This window comes from Miscanthus floridulus, chromosome 14, assembly GCF_019320115.1.
Source record: "Miscanthus floridulus cultivar M001 chromosome 14, ASM1932011v1, whole genome shotgun sequence".
NCBI lineage: Eukaryota > Viridiplantae > Streptophyta > Magnoliopsida > Poales > Poaceae > Miscanthus > Miscanthus floridulus.
In genome coordinates this window covers 1856269-1871139 of record NC_089593.1, presented here as the reverse complement: position 1 = coordinate 1871139, position 14871 = coordinate 1856269, and the positions used below count along the sequence as shown (strand labels likewise).

Sequence of the window (14871 nt, the reverse complement as noted above, 5' to 3'; positions counted from 1 at the left end):
GTACCGGTGCCTCTGGAGGTCTTAGTTGGACATGTCCAAACCATCTCAACCGGTGTTGGACAAGCTTTTCTTCAATTGGTGCTACCCCTAATCTATCACGTATATCATCGTTCCAAACTCGATCCCTTCTTGTATGACTACAAATCTAACGCAACATACGTATTTCCGCGACACTTATCTGTTGAACATGTCGTCTTTTCGTAGACCAACATTCTGCACCATATAACATAACAGGTCTAATCGCTGTCATATAAAACTTGCCTTTTAGCTTCTGTGGTACCCTTTTGTTGTTGTTGTAACAACAACAACAACGACATAGAACTGTTTTTCTACGTGTTTTGAGATATACATTGCGATATTAAGCTGCATCCTCCTTAGATCATACAGAAGGATGTTGATGATGGTTTATTTGTTGCAGATAGCCGCTGCATATGGTGTTGACGGACCATATCATGGAGTCAACGCTTACATTCCCATCTGGAAAGTGAAAGTGGAACCCAATGAGTTCTCAAAGAGTTACCTCCTCATTGCCGGTCCTCATAAGAGGGATTTTATACCCATCAAAGGCAAGAATCCACCTGACATCAAGAATCACATAGCTGTTGGATTGGCCGTAAGTGCACTTATATAGTCATCCAAGATATTCTTGAATTTAGACAGATAGATATTCCGTTTAGATACTAATAATGTTGATATGTTTCAGGTTTATCCTTCAGTTTTGGGCGATGACAATCCTAGGCTGTACATCTATGCCACTGTAAGCACATACATACTACATATTATATTTTTTTCATAAAAATGAATAAGTTATATTCCGGCCTCTGCAAGAGTTTTGCATACAACCATCCATTATTACAACGTTTTAGCCTTTAAACAGAAAAAACAAAACTAGAAAAAAGCCAAAAAAAACTTTGGAAATAAAAGAGACAACTCAAAAGGCCAACTAAGCCTCAAGCCTAGTAGAAGACATCCACCCATGGCAAAGATCTCCAATACAGTTGTTTCCAAAATAAAATGACAAGCCCACTTCATTATCGCCCGAACACTTTCCTTTTGTAGTTATGACCAAAATCGAGTCTATATGTAGCTCTGAAAATAACCTGCATTTTTTTTCTTATTAAAAACAATATCGTTTCTACTTAGTCAGATTGACCAGCATACAACACTCGCTCCCACCCAAACTTGGAAGCTAGCGTGTCCCTTTCTGTCTATCCCTTGCAACCTGTTCCCAAATAAATGAGCTACATTATGTGGTGGTCTTAAACCAAAAAGCAACTTGAATAGTTCTCCAAATAAAATATGAAACATGACAATTGAAAAACAAGTGCTGATAGTTTCCATGTTAAAAAAAACAACAACGCCGACTCCCATTCCAATTTTGTTTTACTAAATTATCTTTGGAAATTACACCCTTGATTAAGAACCAAAGAAAGATCTTAATCTTAAGAGGCAATTTTAACTTCCACATATGTTTATTTGTATGCACAAAGCTGTTATTTATATAGTGGTTTTCCTTTCCAGTTGCTTAGTTTTCTTTTTCAAATCTACCCACAAAGACTTTTCAATCTTTATTTGTGAGTCTTCTGTGATTCATAGGGATACCTAGGTATCTAAATGGATTTTTTTCATACCAAAACCAAAGATCTGTGAATATTGGTCCTCATATTTCTTAGCATCCCCATAATAGGAAAGCTCACTTTATGAAAGTTAATTTTCAAGCTTGATATATAACTGTTCAAAAGCACATAAAAGAATTTTCATATTTTTTGCTTGCTAAATATCATGTTTCATAAACAAGATTGTATCATCAGCATATTGTAACTGGGCCAACCACGTCGGCTGCAACTGGGTCACTATAGATATTGCCATGCTGTCTTGGAGCTGAGAACAGCCTAACAGCATAGTGGTCATCAAGGTGGTCAGACAGGCTGGTTGTAGCCAGACTATCACGGGCAGTTCTAAATATTTGCACAATGGGATTGTGGGCATCGAACATGGCTATGAAGGCGGCCACCAATGATTCATTTGGCACAAAGTTTTTTTTCTTGGGCTTCTACAACCGTCATTCGATTCCTGATTTCATTAGCAGTGTCAAAGATATATAGCTGGCAGTATTCTGGTCTTCTAGCACGGGCAGGTATTAGTGATCCTATTCGGTGGCAAACATAGATTTGTACCGTCTTATGTTGTCAAAGAAGTGCCTTGATAGTGAAGGATCTTCTCTTGCTAAGAGACGAAGCAAGGGCTGTGGTGGGGGCCTATATAAAGGCAGAATAATGCTTCCTGCTCTGCAGCACCTGTTGTACGCAGGATTTGCCGTGCGGCTTCGACCACGCACCCGCTCCTCTAGCCAAAAGCGAGCACCACAGTGGGGGCAGGTGCAATTTGGTCCTCCCAAATAGAGGGGACCAAAAATTGGTGCCTACAGGTCGGGGCATCAAGAATAGAGGAACATAATGAGAAAACGATGTGGCTATGCAGTTCATTTACAGAAATGCAACTACATGGAGATAAAAGGGTCTTCGTAGGGTGACGGCAGCAAAGTGCACATCTGAGAATGGAGCAATAATGGTGTGTTCTATGGACATGGTTTATGAGAAGTGCCTGTACAGGCCTCATGTATATATGTGTACATGGCGTGTAACAAAAGCAAATAAACAATGGAAAGACAGGAGTAACAGGAGCAAGTTCAGAACTTACGACGGTGTCCATTACACAGCAAAGGTGCTGAATTCTCTGCACGTAATAGATATGTGTGAAGAAATAGCAACAAAAGAGGAACTATTGAGGACGTATTATGGATGCCCCCTGCTGCTTATTTGGCTGGTCAAATATGGGCACGTACCCTTTTCTGCTCCGGAAGCTGTAACGGACACACGCCTTCTGCGACTTTCGGTGGCAATGAATGACCCTGGGCGTGGCATATCTGTTGCAGACACAGAACGGAGATTGTTGAGTACGATGGCATAGGTAGTTTGGGCAGGCATAGATGGATGGATTTTTCTGATATTAGGAAAAAAAGCATCACACTGATTATGGAAAGAATATCTGGCAGGTCATAGAAAAAGCAAGCCTACAATAGTTTGGGAATGGTTTGCGAAAATTTGAAATTTGACATCAGAGACAGGAAAGCATCAGACATAATATACATAGCAGTAGGCAAAAACACGGACTAAATATTTGAATGTGGGATCACCTAGCCGTCGCCGGACCAGCCGGGGTTGCGAGACCGCCATTCCTAAAGCTGAAGGTGACGTAGATGAACCTTCACCATGTGCTCCGCTGGTACGGGCACCTAGGTGACAAAGGGAAATCAACGAATGGTTATGTATGTGCATATCGAAGGCAAGCACTGAATCAGCAAAGTAAATGGAATCACCAGCGTTGGGAACAACAACATTACGTAAATGTGGTTCATCACCTAGCCGTTGCCGGACCAGCCGGGGTTGCGAGTCCGCCATTCCTGAAGCTGAAGGTGACGTAGATGAAGGCTCATCATGTACTCCGCTGGTACGGGCAGCTACGTGAGAAAGGGAAATGAACGAATGGTTATGTATGTGCATATCGAAGGCAAGCACTGAATCAGCAAACTAAATGGAATCACCAGCGCCGGCAAGAACAACATTACCTAATTGTGGTTCATCTACATGAGAAGGCTTTCCTTTTGCGGCCTGTATCCATAACTGAACGAACTACTCCGTAGGCAGCGGCAGTATGAGGGCGACAAACAATACAATAAGCAATCTGGTGGAGTGCCTGAATCAGTAAATCAAAGGAGAAAGCATGAACTTATTTCGTGTATCAGTCCGTAGGTACAAATAACGAAGAGGTTGTTTTAGCGCTGTGGCAACAGCTGGCGCAAAAATTGGAACGGCTGCATAGGCAGCAGCCAGCAGGTAGTTGTTTTTGGTGTGGCATTCCATCGAGCGGCTTCAAGGCAGAAGGCAGCAAGGCCAAATGGAACAGAGATCGAAGGGCTTACCGTGCACAGAGGTGGAGGTGGCACAAGGGCTGCTGATCCGGCTGCCACGGGCTTCGAGCCCCAGCTGGCGTGGAGCCGAATGATGACGGCGGCGGCGGCGGTGGAACCCCGCCGTCTGAGTCTTCCGGCAAAGGGCTACATCCGCCCGGCTGTGTCCGTGACCTGGCTTCGCGCGATGTCGGAGGCGGAGCGAGACGCGGCGGCAGGCGTGGAGGTGCGGTGCGAGGCGGGCGGCAGGCAGCAGCGGCGTCCGCGGGTGTCCGTGGCGGCGACAGTCAGGAGGACGACGTGGTGGAAGACTGGAGCCGTCAGATGTGAGGAAGGCCAGATCGTGCGGATAGAAGAAGTTGTCGACGTGGCTGAATGAGGAAGCAGCACCGGTCACTCTCTTTTTTTCCCCTTCTATTGCTTATTAATCTAAAGTGCTAATAAAAACCATGACAGCTAATAAATAAATAAAATAAATGAAATAGTTCAGTGAAGGAAGTCCTCATTAGATACTTTTTTTTTAGAATTACACTCGAGACTCAGGTGCAGGTGCAGAGCGTGCAACCGTGCATGTTCAACATGTCAGTATTAGCCCAAATTCAAACTTGACCAAATTGGAAGAAAGTTGGTATATTTCTTATATTATTAAGAAGAAATGGACATCCAAATTCGTCCCAATCAAGCACGAACTTAGGTGGTCTAGATGTGCATCCGCACAGGCACACTCAACTAAACGAGCTAAACTCAATCCCTCATCTATCATTTACACCGCATTTGTCCAGTGGTGGACCTAGGATTTTATCATAAAGTATACCATCGTATAACAATTTTCTTATGCAGTTTGATAAAACCATTTCTACCTCGGCGTGGACATGCGAACATAGACCGGTAGACGGTTAGAGGTGACGAGGACGATCGGACGTTGGAAACCCGTTGCTGGGGTAACTCGCTCTAATCATTGGGTGTTGCACTACTACACAAACTTTACTGGAGGCGGGCGTTTTCGGTTTTCCGCGGCGGGCAAAGCCGTCCGCCGTGGCCTAGAGGCCACGGTAAATCGTGGCTTAACCACGGCGGGCGGCCTTGCCCGCCGCGGTTAACCGATTTACCGCGGCGGGCGATGTAACGTACTCGCCGCGGTAAATATACTTTTACCACGGCGGGCACGTTAGGATGCCCGCTGCGGTTAATCATTTAAAAAAAACAAAAAAAAACTAGGAGCCCGCCGGCGAGCCCGTTCTCGAGCCCACCGGCGAGCTCGTTTCCAACCCAATAGTCTGAAACCCTACCGAAACCCTAGCGCCGCCGGGATCCGATGCGAGCTCGCCTTGAGCTCTGCCTCGCCGGATCCGCCGTCGACAGGCCCACCAGCCGCCGGGAGAGGGGCGCCAGATGTGGATTCACGTCGTGGAGCCACCGGTGGCCGGATCGACGCCACGCCGCTGTAGCTTGGTGGAGGACGGGCTGTGGGGGTATTAACCCCTATACCCTTACGGCTAAGCTTGGGCTGGCCCGGATCGATGGGTTCAGTCCACCCGAAAGATGACGTGCGGCCCAGTTAACCTGATCGGAGTCCCGCACAAGGAATCAAGACGGATTTGGCGACCAAGCAGGATCCTGGTTGGTTAGAATAGGAATCCTTATCCGGCCAGATATGGCAATTGTAACTGACTAGGATTAGTTTCCAGATCTGTAACCCTGCCCCCCGGACTATATAAGGCGGGCAGGGGACCCCTCTAAAAAATATCTCTCATTGACATACAGCAATACAAACCAGACGCAGGACGTAGGTATTACGCCTTCTTGGCGGCCGAACCTGGATAAAACCTCGTGTCTGTCTTGCGTCACCGTCTTGTTTGGGGCTTGCGCATCTGTCTGCCGATAATCTACTACCTTGGGCATACCCCTAGGTAGACTGCCGACCATATTTCGTCGACAGTGGCGCGCCAGGTAGGGGGTGTGCGTACCGCTCATCAAGCAAACAAGATGGTCATCGTCTCCGGCTCCATGGCTACACCCAACGGCCTCACGTTCACCGTCGGCCAGATCACCTGGACCACCGGCCCCGACGTCTCCACCACCATGACCGCGGAGGAGGCGTGGATTCAACCCGCGCCGACGACTACTTCACCTGCACCGGCCACGGCTCCGACCACGGTGAACACGATTCCGACCACGGTGAACACGGCTCCGACCACGACGAACGTGGCTCCGACCACGATGGATCTGGCTCCGACCACGGTACATCTGGCTCCGACCACGCTTACAGCCACGCCGACAACCCGTCGTCTGCTTCCCCGCTACAGAGGAAAACAGATCGACGACACCGACTTGCTCGACTCCATCGATCGGGTCGGCATCAAACTCGCTGAAACCCTAGCTCTGGTAAGTACGATTCAAAGCCAACCTAATGAGCAGGTAACATCTCCCCACAGCAGATCTATCCGACCAGCTCGGACCAGTCGTCCTGCACGACTCGGAACAGATCTTGTGGTCGTATCTACTCCTGAGGGGCGCTCTGCTCGTCGCCAGCCAGCCTTTGCGACGGGTCTCCGACTCTGCGAGTACGAAGCCCCGACGGAGAACCACCAGGTCCAGCCCTACGGCCTGCAAAACGCTGCCTCCAGCTACGCGTACAACCTGCGACACCGCTCGGATCTGTGTCCTGTACACCGATCTCGGCCGAAGCCATGCAACATCGTCAACATGGTCCGGATCGAAGATTATCGGGAAGGATCCGTCCACACAGTCCGAGAAGGTGACTCCAGCTCCTCATCCGGCATCGCGTCCAACGCATCTGTCCACACCGAGCTTCAGCGTCACGAAGATGAAGGCGCCCAATACGATCTGGATCTACCAGACCACGCCCCGGGTTTCCCCCAATTTCCGTCTTTCCCGCCAAGACGAGGGGATTTGATCCATGTTGTTAGCAACGACGAGCCGCCAGCAGTTGGCGAAACAGAACAAGAAAAGACTGCACGCGAAGCACGCAATATTGACCGGTTTAATCGCCGGCAAATCGAAGCTGAAGCAGACCAGGAGGCACGACGCATAAGGGTCCAACCGCGCGACCTCAACAACGCTTTCGACAGGGTGGGGGATAAACAAGTCTTCAAGACCCCAAGCGCCAACGTAGCCGTTGCCATGGCGACGATGCAGCGGCTGCCCAACACTCCCGAGACTCAAGTAATCCGTGATGACATACAAGCTTATTTGACGGCTGCTATGGCTCAGACCGCAGAGATGAACCAAGCCCGGGCTCCATCCGTTTCTGTCGAATCAAGCCACAGCCGCCAATACTCAAGTCGCTCACAGCCACTCAACCTACGTGGCTCGCGCAATAACGACCCATCGGACAACCGTCAAGGCGGGAACGGTGGTCGTGATGGTGGTCGGGACGACAACCGCCGCCGGGAGGATAACCGCCACGACGTTCGAGGCGACAACCGCCGAGATAACCGCGACAATCGCCGTGATAACCACGGTCGCAGCGCTAATCCAGGTGGCAATCGAGATCGCCGCGATGGCAATAACGATCTCCGCCATTACCTCGGTGGACGTGATTTGCGTGCTCGCATCAACCAGAGAGCCGACGATCGTGCATCCCATGAAAGCTATCGCCGTATGGAGTACGACACCGTCCACGGTCCGCCGGGTCTGAAGCAGTTCACTCCACACCTGCGCCAAGTCATATGGCCCAAGAATTTCAAGCTCAAAAAGCTTCAGAAGTACGACGGCAAAGAAAACCCCGAATTATGGGTTATGCTCTATGAAACCGCGTGCCGGTCAGCCATGGCTGACGAGCACGTTATGTCTAACTACTTCCCAGTCGCCGTTGGTCATGCAGGTCACCAATGGCTAGTTAGCTTGCCGGCAAACTCTTTTGACTCTTGGCAGGAACTCAAGCAGGCCTTCATCGACAATTTCATCGCTACTTGTGAACAACCCGGCAATAAGTACGATCTGCAACGGATCCGAGATCGGAAAGACGAACCAACTACGCGAGTACGTTCGGCGTTTCTCGGAGATGCGTATCAAGGTCCCATCAATATCCGACAATGAAGCAATCGAGGCTTTCGTCACCGGCCTCCGCTTCCACGACGCCCTGAGAGACAAGCTCCTCCGGAAAAGACCTGAGTCAGTCACAGCGCTTTGGCCACCGCTAAGAAATACGCGGACGCTGACGACGCTAAAAAGATAATCGTTGAAGAAGAAGCAAGGGTCCCACGCTCCGACCACCCCCCACACCGCGCTGATTACCGCGGCAACCGTGGTCGGAACGACAATTTTGATCGCCGCAACCAGCGCAACGACTCCCGTGACCACCGTGATCAACGTAATCAGCGGCGCAACCGCCGTGACGATTACAGAAGCAAGCGTGCTCGGGAAGATGATGGCGAGGTCAATACTGTGAAAAAGGGCGGAGGACGTCGTAACTACGAGGACGATTACGCCAAGGCATTGAAGGGCCCCTGCCAGCTCCATCCCAAGTCGAACCATACCATGGAGAATTGTCGCGTCCTCAAGACTATCTACACGCGCCAACAGGCTCCGGATACGTCCGACAAGCCTACTGACGTGAGGGAACAGCGCAACGAGGACAATGACGACGACGATGCAGACCCTCGTCATAAATACGTCAAGCCGACGGATCGCGTGCACACCATCATCGGCGGCAAGGTGTCCATTGAGACCAAACGAGAACGCAAGCTGCTCGCCCGCGCCTGCTTGAACGTGGCAAAGAACGACAACCTTCTTACCGATCCACGGCTTCCTCCGTGGTCTCACCGTGAAATCTACTTCAGCAGGAAGGACCAATGGGCCGCCATACCCGAGCCAGGGCGTTTTCCCCTGGTCCTCGATCCTTGCATCAACAAGGTTCAATTCGACAGAGTACTGATCGACGGCGGCAGCTCCATTGATATACTGTTCAAGAACAGCCTGCCTGCTCTGAAAATAGCCCAGGCGGACCTGAAGCCGTACGAGGCACAGTTCTGGGGCGTTCTCCCCGGACAGAGCTCCACACCTCTCGGGCAGATCACGCTACCGGTGCAGTTTGGGACTCCGGACCACTTCCGCACCGACTACGTCAATTTCGTGGTCGCAGATTTCGACGGCACCTACCATGCTATTCTTGGTCGACCATCGCTCACCAAATTCATGGCCATACCTCATTACAGGTATCTGGTGCTCAAGATGCCTACTGAGAAAGGAGTTTTAACCCTCAGGGGCAACGTATACGCAGCTTACACCTGCGAGGACGACAGCTTCAAAATAGCAGAGGCCCACGACCTCTCTATTCGCATGGCCGAGACCATTCTCGACGCTAAGAAGACCACGGCCGACCACTTGGAGATCCCAGAGCTCGAGGCTCCGCGCAAGAACATCAGGTGCAAGGAGCACAAGACGATCCAGCTGGTCGAGGGTGATCCCAGCAAAACGGCCCTCATCGGGGCCGACCTGGATCCCAAATAGGAAGACGCGCTCGTCAGGTTCTTGAGGGGCAACGTGGATGTGTTTGCATGGAAACCTTCTGACATGCCCGGTGTACCTCGGGACTTGATTGAGCACTCCTTGAATGTCAACAGCAAAGCCAAACCAATCAAGCAGAAGCTACGACGGTTCGCTCGCGACAAAAAGGAGGCGATTAGGGTAGAAGTTACACGGCTTTTGGCAGCCGGATTTATCAAAGAAGTGTATCATCCGGAATGGTTAGCCAACCCGGTTCTTGTACGCAAAAAGAATAATGAATGGAGAATGTGCGTTGATTACACTGATCTCAACAAACACTGCCCTAAGGACCCCTTTGGCTTACCTCGCATAGACGAGGTCGTAGATTCAACCGCCGGTTGCGAGCTACTTTCCTTTCTCGATTGCTACTCTGGTTATCACCAGATCGCTCTCAAAAAGGACGACCAGATCAAGACATCTTTCATCACGCCTTTCGGCGCCTACTGCTACACGACCATGTCGTTCGGGCTCAAAAACGCCGGTGCTACCTACCAACGCGCTATACAGGCCTGCCTCAACGACGAGATAAAAGACGGCCTCGTCGAGGCTTACGTCGACGATGTAGTTGTCAAAACCAAGGAAGCACATACCCTTGTTGACAATCTGGAACGCGCCTTCGCAGCCCTTAATACGTTCCAATGGAAATTAAACCCAAAGAAGTGCATCTTTGGTGTCCCTTCTGGCATATTGCTCGGCAACGTCGTCAGTTACGACGGCATACGCCCTAACCCGGAGAAAGTCAAAGCTGTCTTAGACATGAAGCCCCCAAAAAAGGTGAAGGATGTCCAGAAGCTCACCGGCTGCATGGCTGCTCTAAGCCGTTTCATATCAAGATTAGGAGAAAAAGGACTACCGTTCTTCAAACTGCTCAAAGCGTCCGAGAAGTTCGAGTGGTCGGAGGAAGCAGACGCTGCCTTCATGCAGCTGAAACAATACCTCACGTCACCTCCGGTACTTACTGCTCCCAGAGAAGACGAAACTCTCCTACTTTACATTGCGGCAACCGATCGGGTGGTTTCCACTACACTGGTGGTCGAGCGTGACGAGCCGGGCCACGCCTACAAGGTACAGCGGCCAATTTATTTCATTAGTGAGGTACTCAACGAATCCAAGACCAGGTACCCACAGATTCAGAAACTGCTCTACGCCATACTGATAACATCCCGAAAGTTGAGACATTACTTCGACGGATATCGTGTGGTGGTCATGACCGAGTATCCTTTGGGGGACATCATTCGCAATAAGGACGCGAACGGGCGCATCGTCAAATGGGCAATGGAGCTATGCCCCCTTTCCTTGGAATTTGCAAGCCGTACTACAATCAAGTCTCAGGCACTCGTCGATTTCATCGTCGAGTGGACAGACTTAAGCACTCCCGCCTCTCAGGGATCCGACGAATGTTGGACGATGTACTTCGACGGTTCTCTCAACATTGACGGTGCGGGAGCAGGAGTTCTTTTCGTATCACCATCCAAGGAAAAGCTCCGGTACATTCTTAGGATTTATTTCCCAGCATCTAATAATGCCGCCGAGTATGAAGCATGCTTGCATGGTCTACGCATTGCGGTTGAGCTTGGAGTTAAACGTCTCTATGTCTACGGAGATTCGGCTCTGGTCATCAACCAACTCAACAAGGACTGGGACACGACCAGTGAAAAGATGGACGCATATTGCAAATTGATAAGAAAGCTGGAAGGCAGGTTCTATGGCATCGAGTACATACACGTGGTCCGGGACAAGAACCAGGCAGCAGATGCGTTGTCAAAGTTAGGATCATCCCGAGCCAAAATCCCACATGGCGTATTCGTCCAAGACCTGCTCACGCCCTCCATTGAAGACGAAGATTCAACGACCGACAAAGTCTCAGACCAGCAATTAGTGGCTACGGTTCCAGCGCCGAGCACAACCGAGCCGCTTCCGACCACTCATGAGCAAGACTGGAGAACACCTTTCATCAAGTACTTAACAGACGGTAGCGGTTATATCGATCGAACAGAAAATGAACGCCTGATGCGTCGTAGTAAGCAGTATCTGCTCGTCGATGGCAAGTTATGGCGCAAAAACGCTAAGGAGGAAATCTTGATGAAGTGTATAACCCAGGAGGAAGGCAAGCATCTCCTAGACCAAATTCACTCTGGCTCCTGCGGCAACCACGCGGCCTCAAGAACACTGGTCGGTAAGGCTTTCCGAGCAGGGTTCTATTGGCCGTCAGCAGTGGCCGACGCAGAGAAGCTAGTCCGCCGCTGTGAAGGTTGTCAGTTCTTCTCCAAGAGAATCCATGTACCGGCACATGAGATCCAGACGATTCCAGCCTCTTGGCCCTTCGCATGCTGGGGACTGGACATGATCGGGCCTTTCAAACCGGCTCCTAGGAAATTCACATGCGTTTTCGTGCTAATTGATAAGTTTTCCAAGTGGATAGAATACATGCCTCTGGTACAGGCATCCTCAGAAAAAGCCGTCACATTCCTCGACCAGGTCATCCACCGTTTCGGCGTGCCCAACAGCATCATTACTGATCTGGGTACTCAGTTCACCGGGAACGCTTTTTGGGACTTCTGCGATGAAAGGAGCATAGTTGTAAAATACGTCTCGGTGGCGCATCCTAGAGCTAATGGACAAGTCGAGCGGGCAAATGGCATGATCTTGGACGCATTGAAAAAGAGGATGTACAGAGAAAACGATAAAGCTCCTGGAAGATGGCTCAAGGAGTTACCAGCCGTTGTCTGGGGCCTCCGAACTCAGCCCAGTCGTAACACTGGCGTCTCACCATACTTTATGGTTTACGGCGCTGAAGCAGTCCTCCCACCAGATATAGCTTTCCGATCAGCACGGGTAGAGAACTTCGACGAAGGCAAGGTCGACGAAGTACGGGAGCTAGAAGTCAACAGCGCAGAAGAGAAAAGGCTTGATTCTTGCGTACGCACGGCCAAGTACCTTGCTGTTTGCGCAGGTACTACAACAAGAACGTTAAAGAGCGTTTTCTTCGTGGTCGGGGACTTAGTCTTGAAGTGGAAGACGAACCAGGCTGGTGTCCACAAACTCGCAACCCCATGGGAGGGACCCTTCATGATCAAGGAAGTCACACGTCCAACGTCTTACCGGTTAGCTCATCTAGACGGCACGGACGTACCGAACTCATGGCACATCGACAAGCTTAGACGCTTCTATGCTTAACTACTAAGATATGTACTCTACTTGTATTTTCGATTTACTTTACTAAAGCAATTATGATTTCTCCGACCACTCTAATGTGTCACTCCAAATTTTATGGTTATTCTAAATTAAACCAGTACAAGCCGACCACCACTCCTTCTACGGTTTTCGGAGCAGGTCCTGTCTCCGGTCCCTCCCAACACGTGCATGGGATCCGCTCTCTACGTTGCGGGTGATCGGCAGGTCCCCCCTGGTTTGGCTTGTCTGCGTTCACGTGTGCACAGGTCATAGTACCTCATACTCCGACCACATGCCAGACTAGGGCCGCACAAACTTTTCAGGATGACGTGTCGAGCAAAACGGTACAACTAAACAGAACGTTAACACGTTCCCACTTAGTTACACCAACACAAAATTTCAAGCTTAAAGTACGTTTTGTATAAAACAAACAAGCTTATAACGATATACAGTTACGTTATTACAAGCTTGCCTGAAAAGGCTCAAGTTTACAATAACACAACTATGTCCTCCTTCTACAGCTCTAAGCCTATTACATTGGCTGGTCGGGGCGCACGGCATTTACTGCTCGCCGCCTCTGACACCCTACTCGAGTCTCGGGGACTCTGGAGCTAGTCAAGCTGAAGGGGATGGCCCCACCGGTGCCTGGCTGGTCGAGACCGCAGGCTCCATTGGTTGGCTTGTAGCTGACGGCATTTCTAGCTGGCTTGTCGATGGCATACCCTGCAAAGGTGCTGTCCCACCTCCGCACAGGTTAATATCGCCAATTATCTTTGACGACAAGTCCAGCTGGGCCGTCCGAAGCTCTTCGGCCTGGTCTGGGTCTATCTCCTTCGGGTACCCCAGCCTCCAAGCGTTTGAGATCGATCAGGGGGTAGTGAGCACGAACCATGCTTAGCACATGGGCACCCGTGTACTCACCCGCCTCCTTCACGAAGTCTTGGAACCATCCCCATGCTTGCTTGCATCTCTCGACCAGTCCGAGCTGAGGGGTCCTTAGCTCTTCCTCTGTGAGCGCCGGGTCGATAAGGTCGAGGACGGGGCACAATGCCAGTTGCCATTTCTTGGCACCGCTTGCTCCACGTGTCCCGCTCCTCGGCGGCCTTAAGGCATTGTGCTTTCCAGTCGTCACGCTCCTTGATCCACGGCCTCAAGGTGCCTCTTGGCATTGACTTTCAAAACTGAAAACAGTACAAGACATCAAATGTGATGACACGACAAGGCAATGTGGGCAATTGAACGAGAAAGGTGGTCTGGAGTGCTTACTTTTCAGGTCGTCCTTCATTTTGTTAGTGTGGTCTTGGAGTTCCAACTGGCGGCGTGCCAGTTTCTCGTTGTCCTCCTTCAGGCGACCACATTCTGCAAGCGTGCGGCTGTTCTCTCCCCCTGGAGGCGGGTCACTTCAGCTTCTAAACCTGCATTACAGCTATTGCTGTCAAGAACAAAAAACACAAGTCCAGCACTTGCTATGATACGGTGAACACTTACCTGCTTTCTCCTGCTCTTTGTTTTTTGAGCTGGCCGACCAGGTTTTTGGTTCTGTGCTTCTTGGTTTGTCCTCTCCTGGTCGGTGGCTTCAAGTTGGCGCCGTAGGCGTTCCACTTCAGCCGTCAGCTCCTTATTGGTATTCATGACTACTTCTATCTGGTCGAAAGCACCTTTTTCGGTACCTTGCAGTTTTCATCACGTCCTGCATACAGACAAGCTGCGTCAGACAGTTCGACTACACAACAGGTTTAAGGACTAAAGCCAAATATACCTGGACTTCAGTCACCAGGCGTTTGGCCGCTCGTTCAACTCTTAAGGTCTCCTCGGCCTCTGGGATCTCCTCGTGCATGACCCATTCGTCGTTCCGATAGCGCGACACATATACATGTTGTCGTCTATCTTGGGGACGGCCCAGGACTTCTTCCACTTCATCCTCTTCAGCCTCCAGTTCGGGAGGCGGCGGTGGTCCGGAGTTTGCAGACTCCACGACCCACCAGGGCTTTCCCACGAGCCGTCGCGTCGGCAACCCTTGTTCTGGGCAACTTCTGGCTGCTGCTCCTCGGCTAGATCCAGCTCCCGTGGCGCTGTGGTATCCGCCTCATCAGGGTTTGTGCTCGGAGCACTTGTATTCTGCTCGGGGACTGGCGTCTGGTCGTCCGCCTGCTGAGGCCCAGGCAGAGTCCCTGCCATGGGCTCCTCCGCGGCCGGTCGCTGAGCAGTTTGTCCTG

At 50.6% G+C, this 14871-nt stretch overlaps 1 protein-coding gene across 3 annotated transcripts; it reads right to left on the bottom strand.

Annotated features, from left to right (window-relative positions):
* Positions 1–817: 817 nt before the first annotated feature.
* LOC136506179 (uncharacterized) lies at positions 818–4255 on the bottom strand. 3 transcript variants are annotated; one of them, XR_010771419.1, is made up of 7 exons: positions 3983–4255; positions 3629–3756; positions 3404–3520; positions 3197–3295; positions 2846–2926; positions 2701–2736; positions 818–1222 (listed from the first exon to the last, which is right to left on the bottom strand). XR_010771419.1 is itself a non-coding variant. In XM_066501301.1 (7 exons), exons 3-7 carry the CDS (start codon positions 3459–3461, stop codon positions 1209–1211), a joined length of 312 nt encoding a protein of 103 aa, XP_066357398.1. In that variant the 5' UTR covers positions 3462–3520; positions 3629–3756; positions 3983–4255; the 3' UTR covers positions 818–1208. The 3 variants fall into 3 exon arrangements, 2 of the variants coding, with proteins under 2 accessions (XP_066357398.1, XP_066357396.1); XM_066501301.1 differs by having other exon boundaries at positions 3380–3520; XM_066501299.1 differs by lacking the exon at positions 818–1222 and adding an exon at positions 1662–2422 and having other exon boundaries at positions 3380–3520.
* Between the last annotated feature and the right edge of the window lie 10616 nt (positions 4256–14871).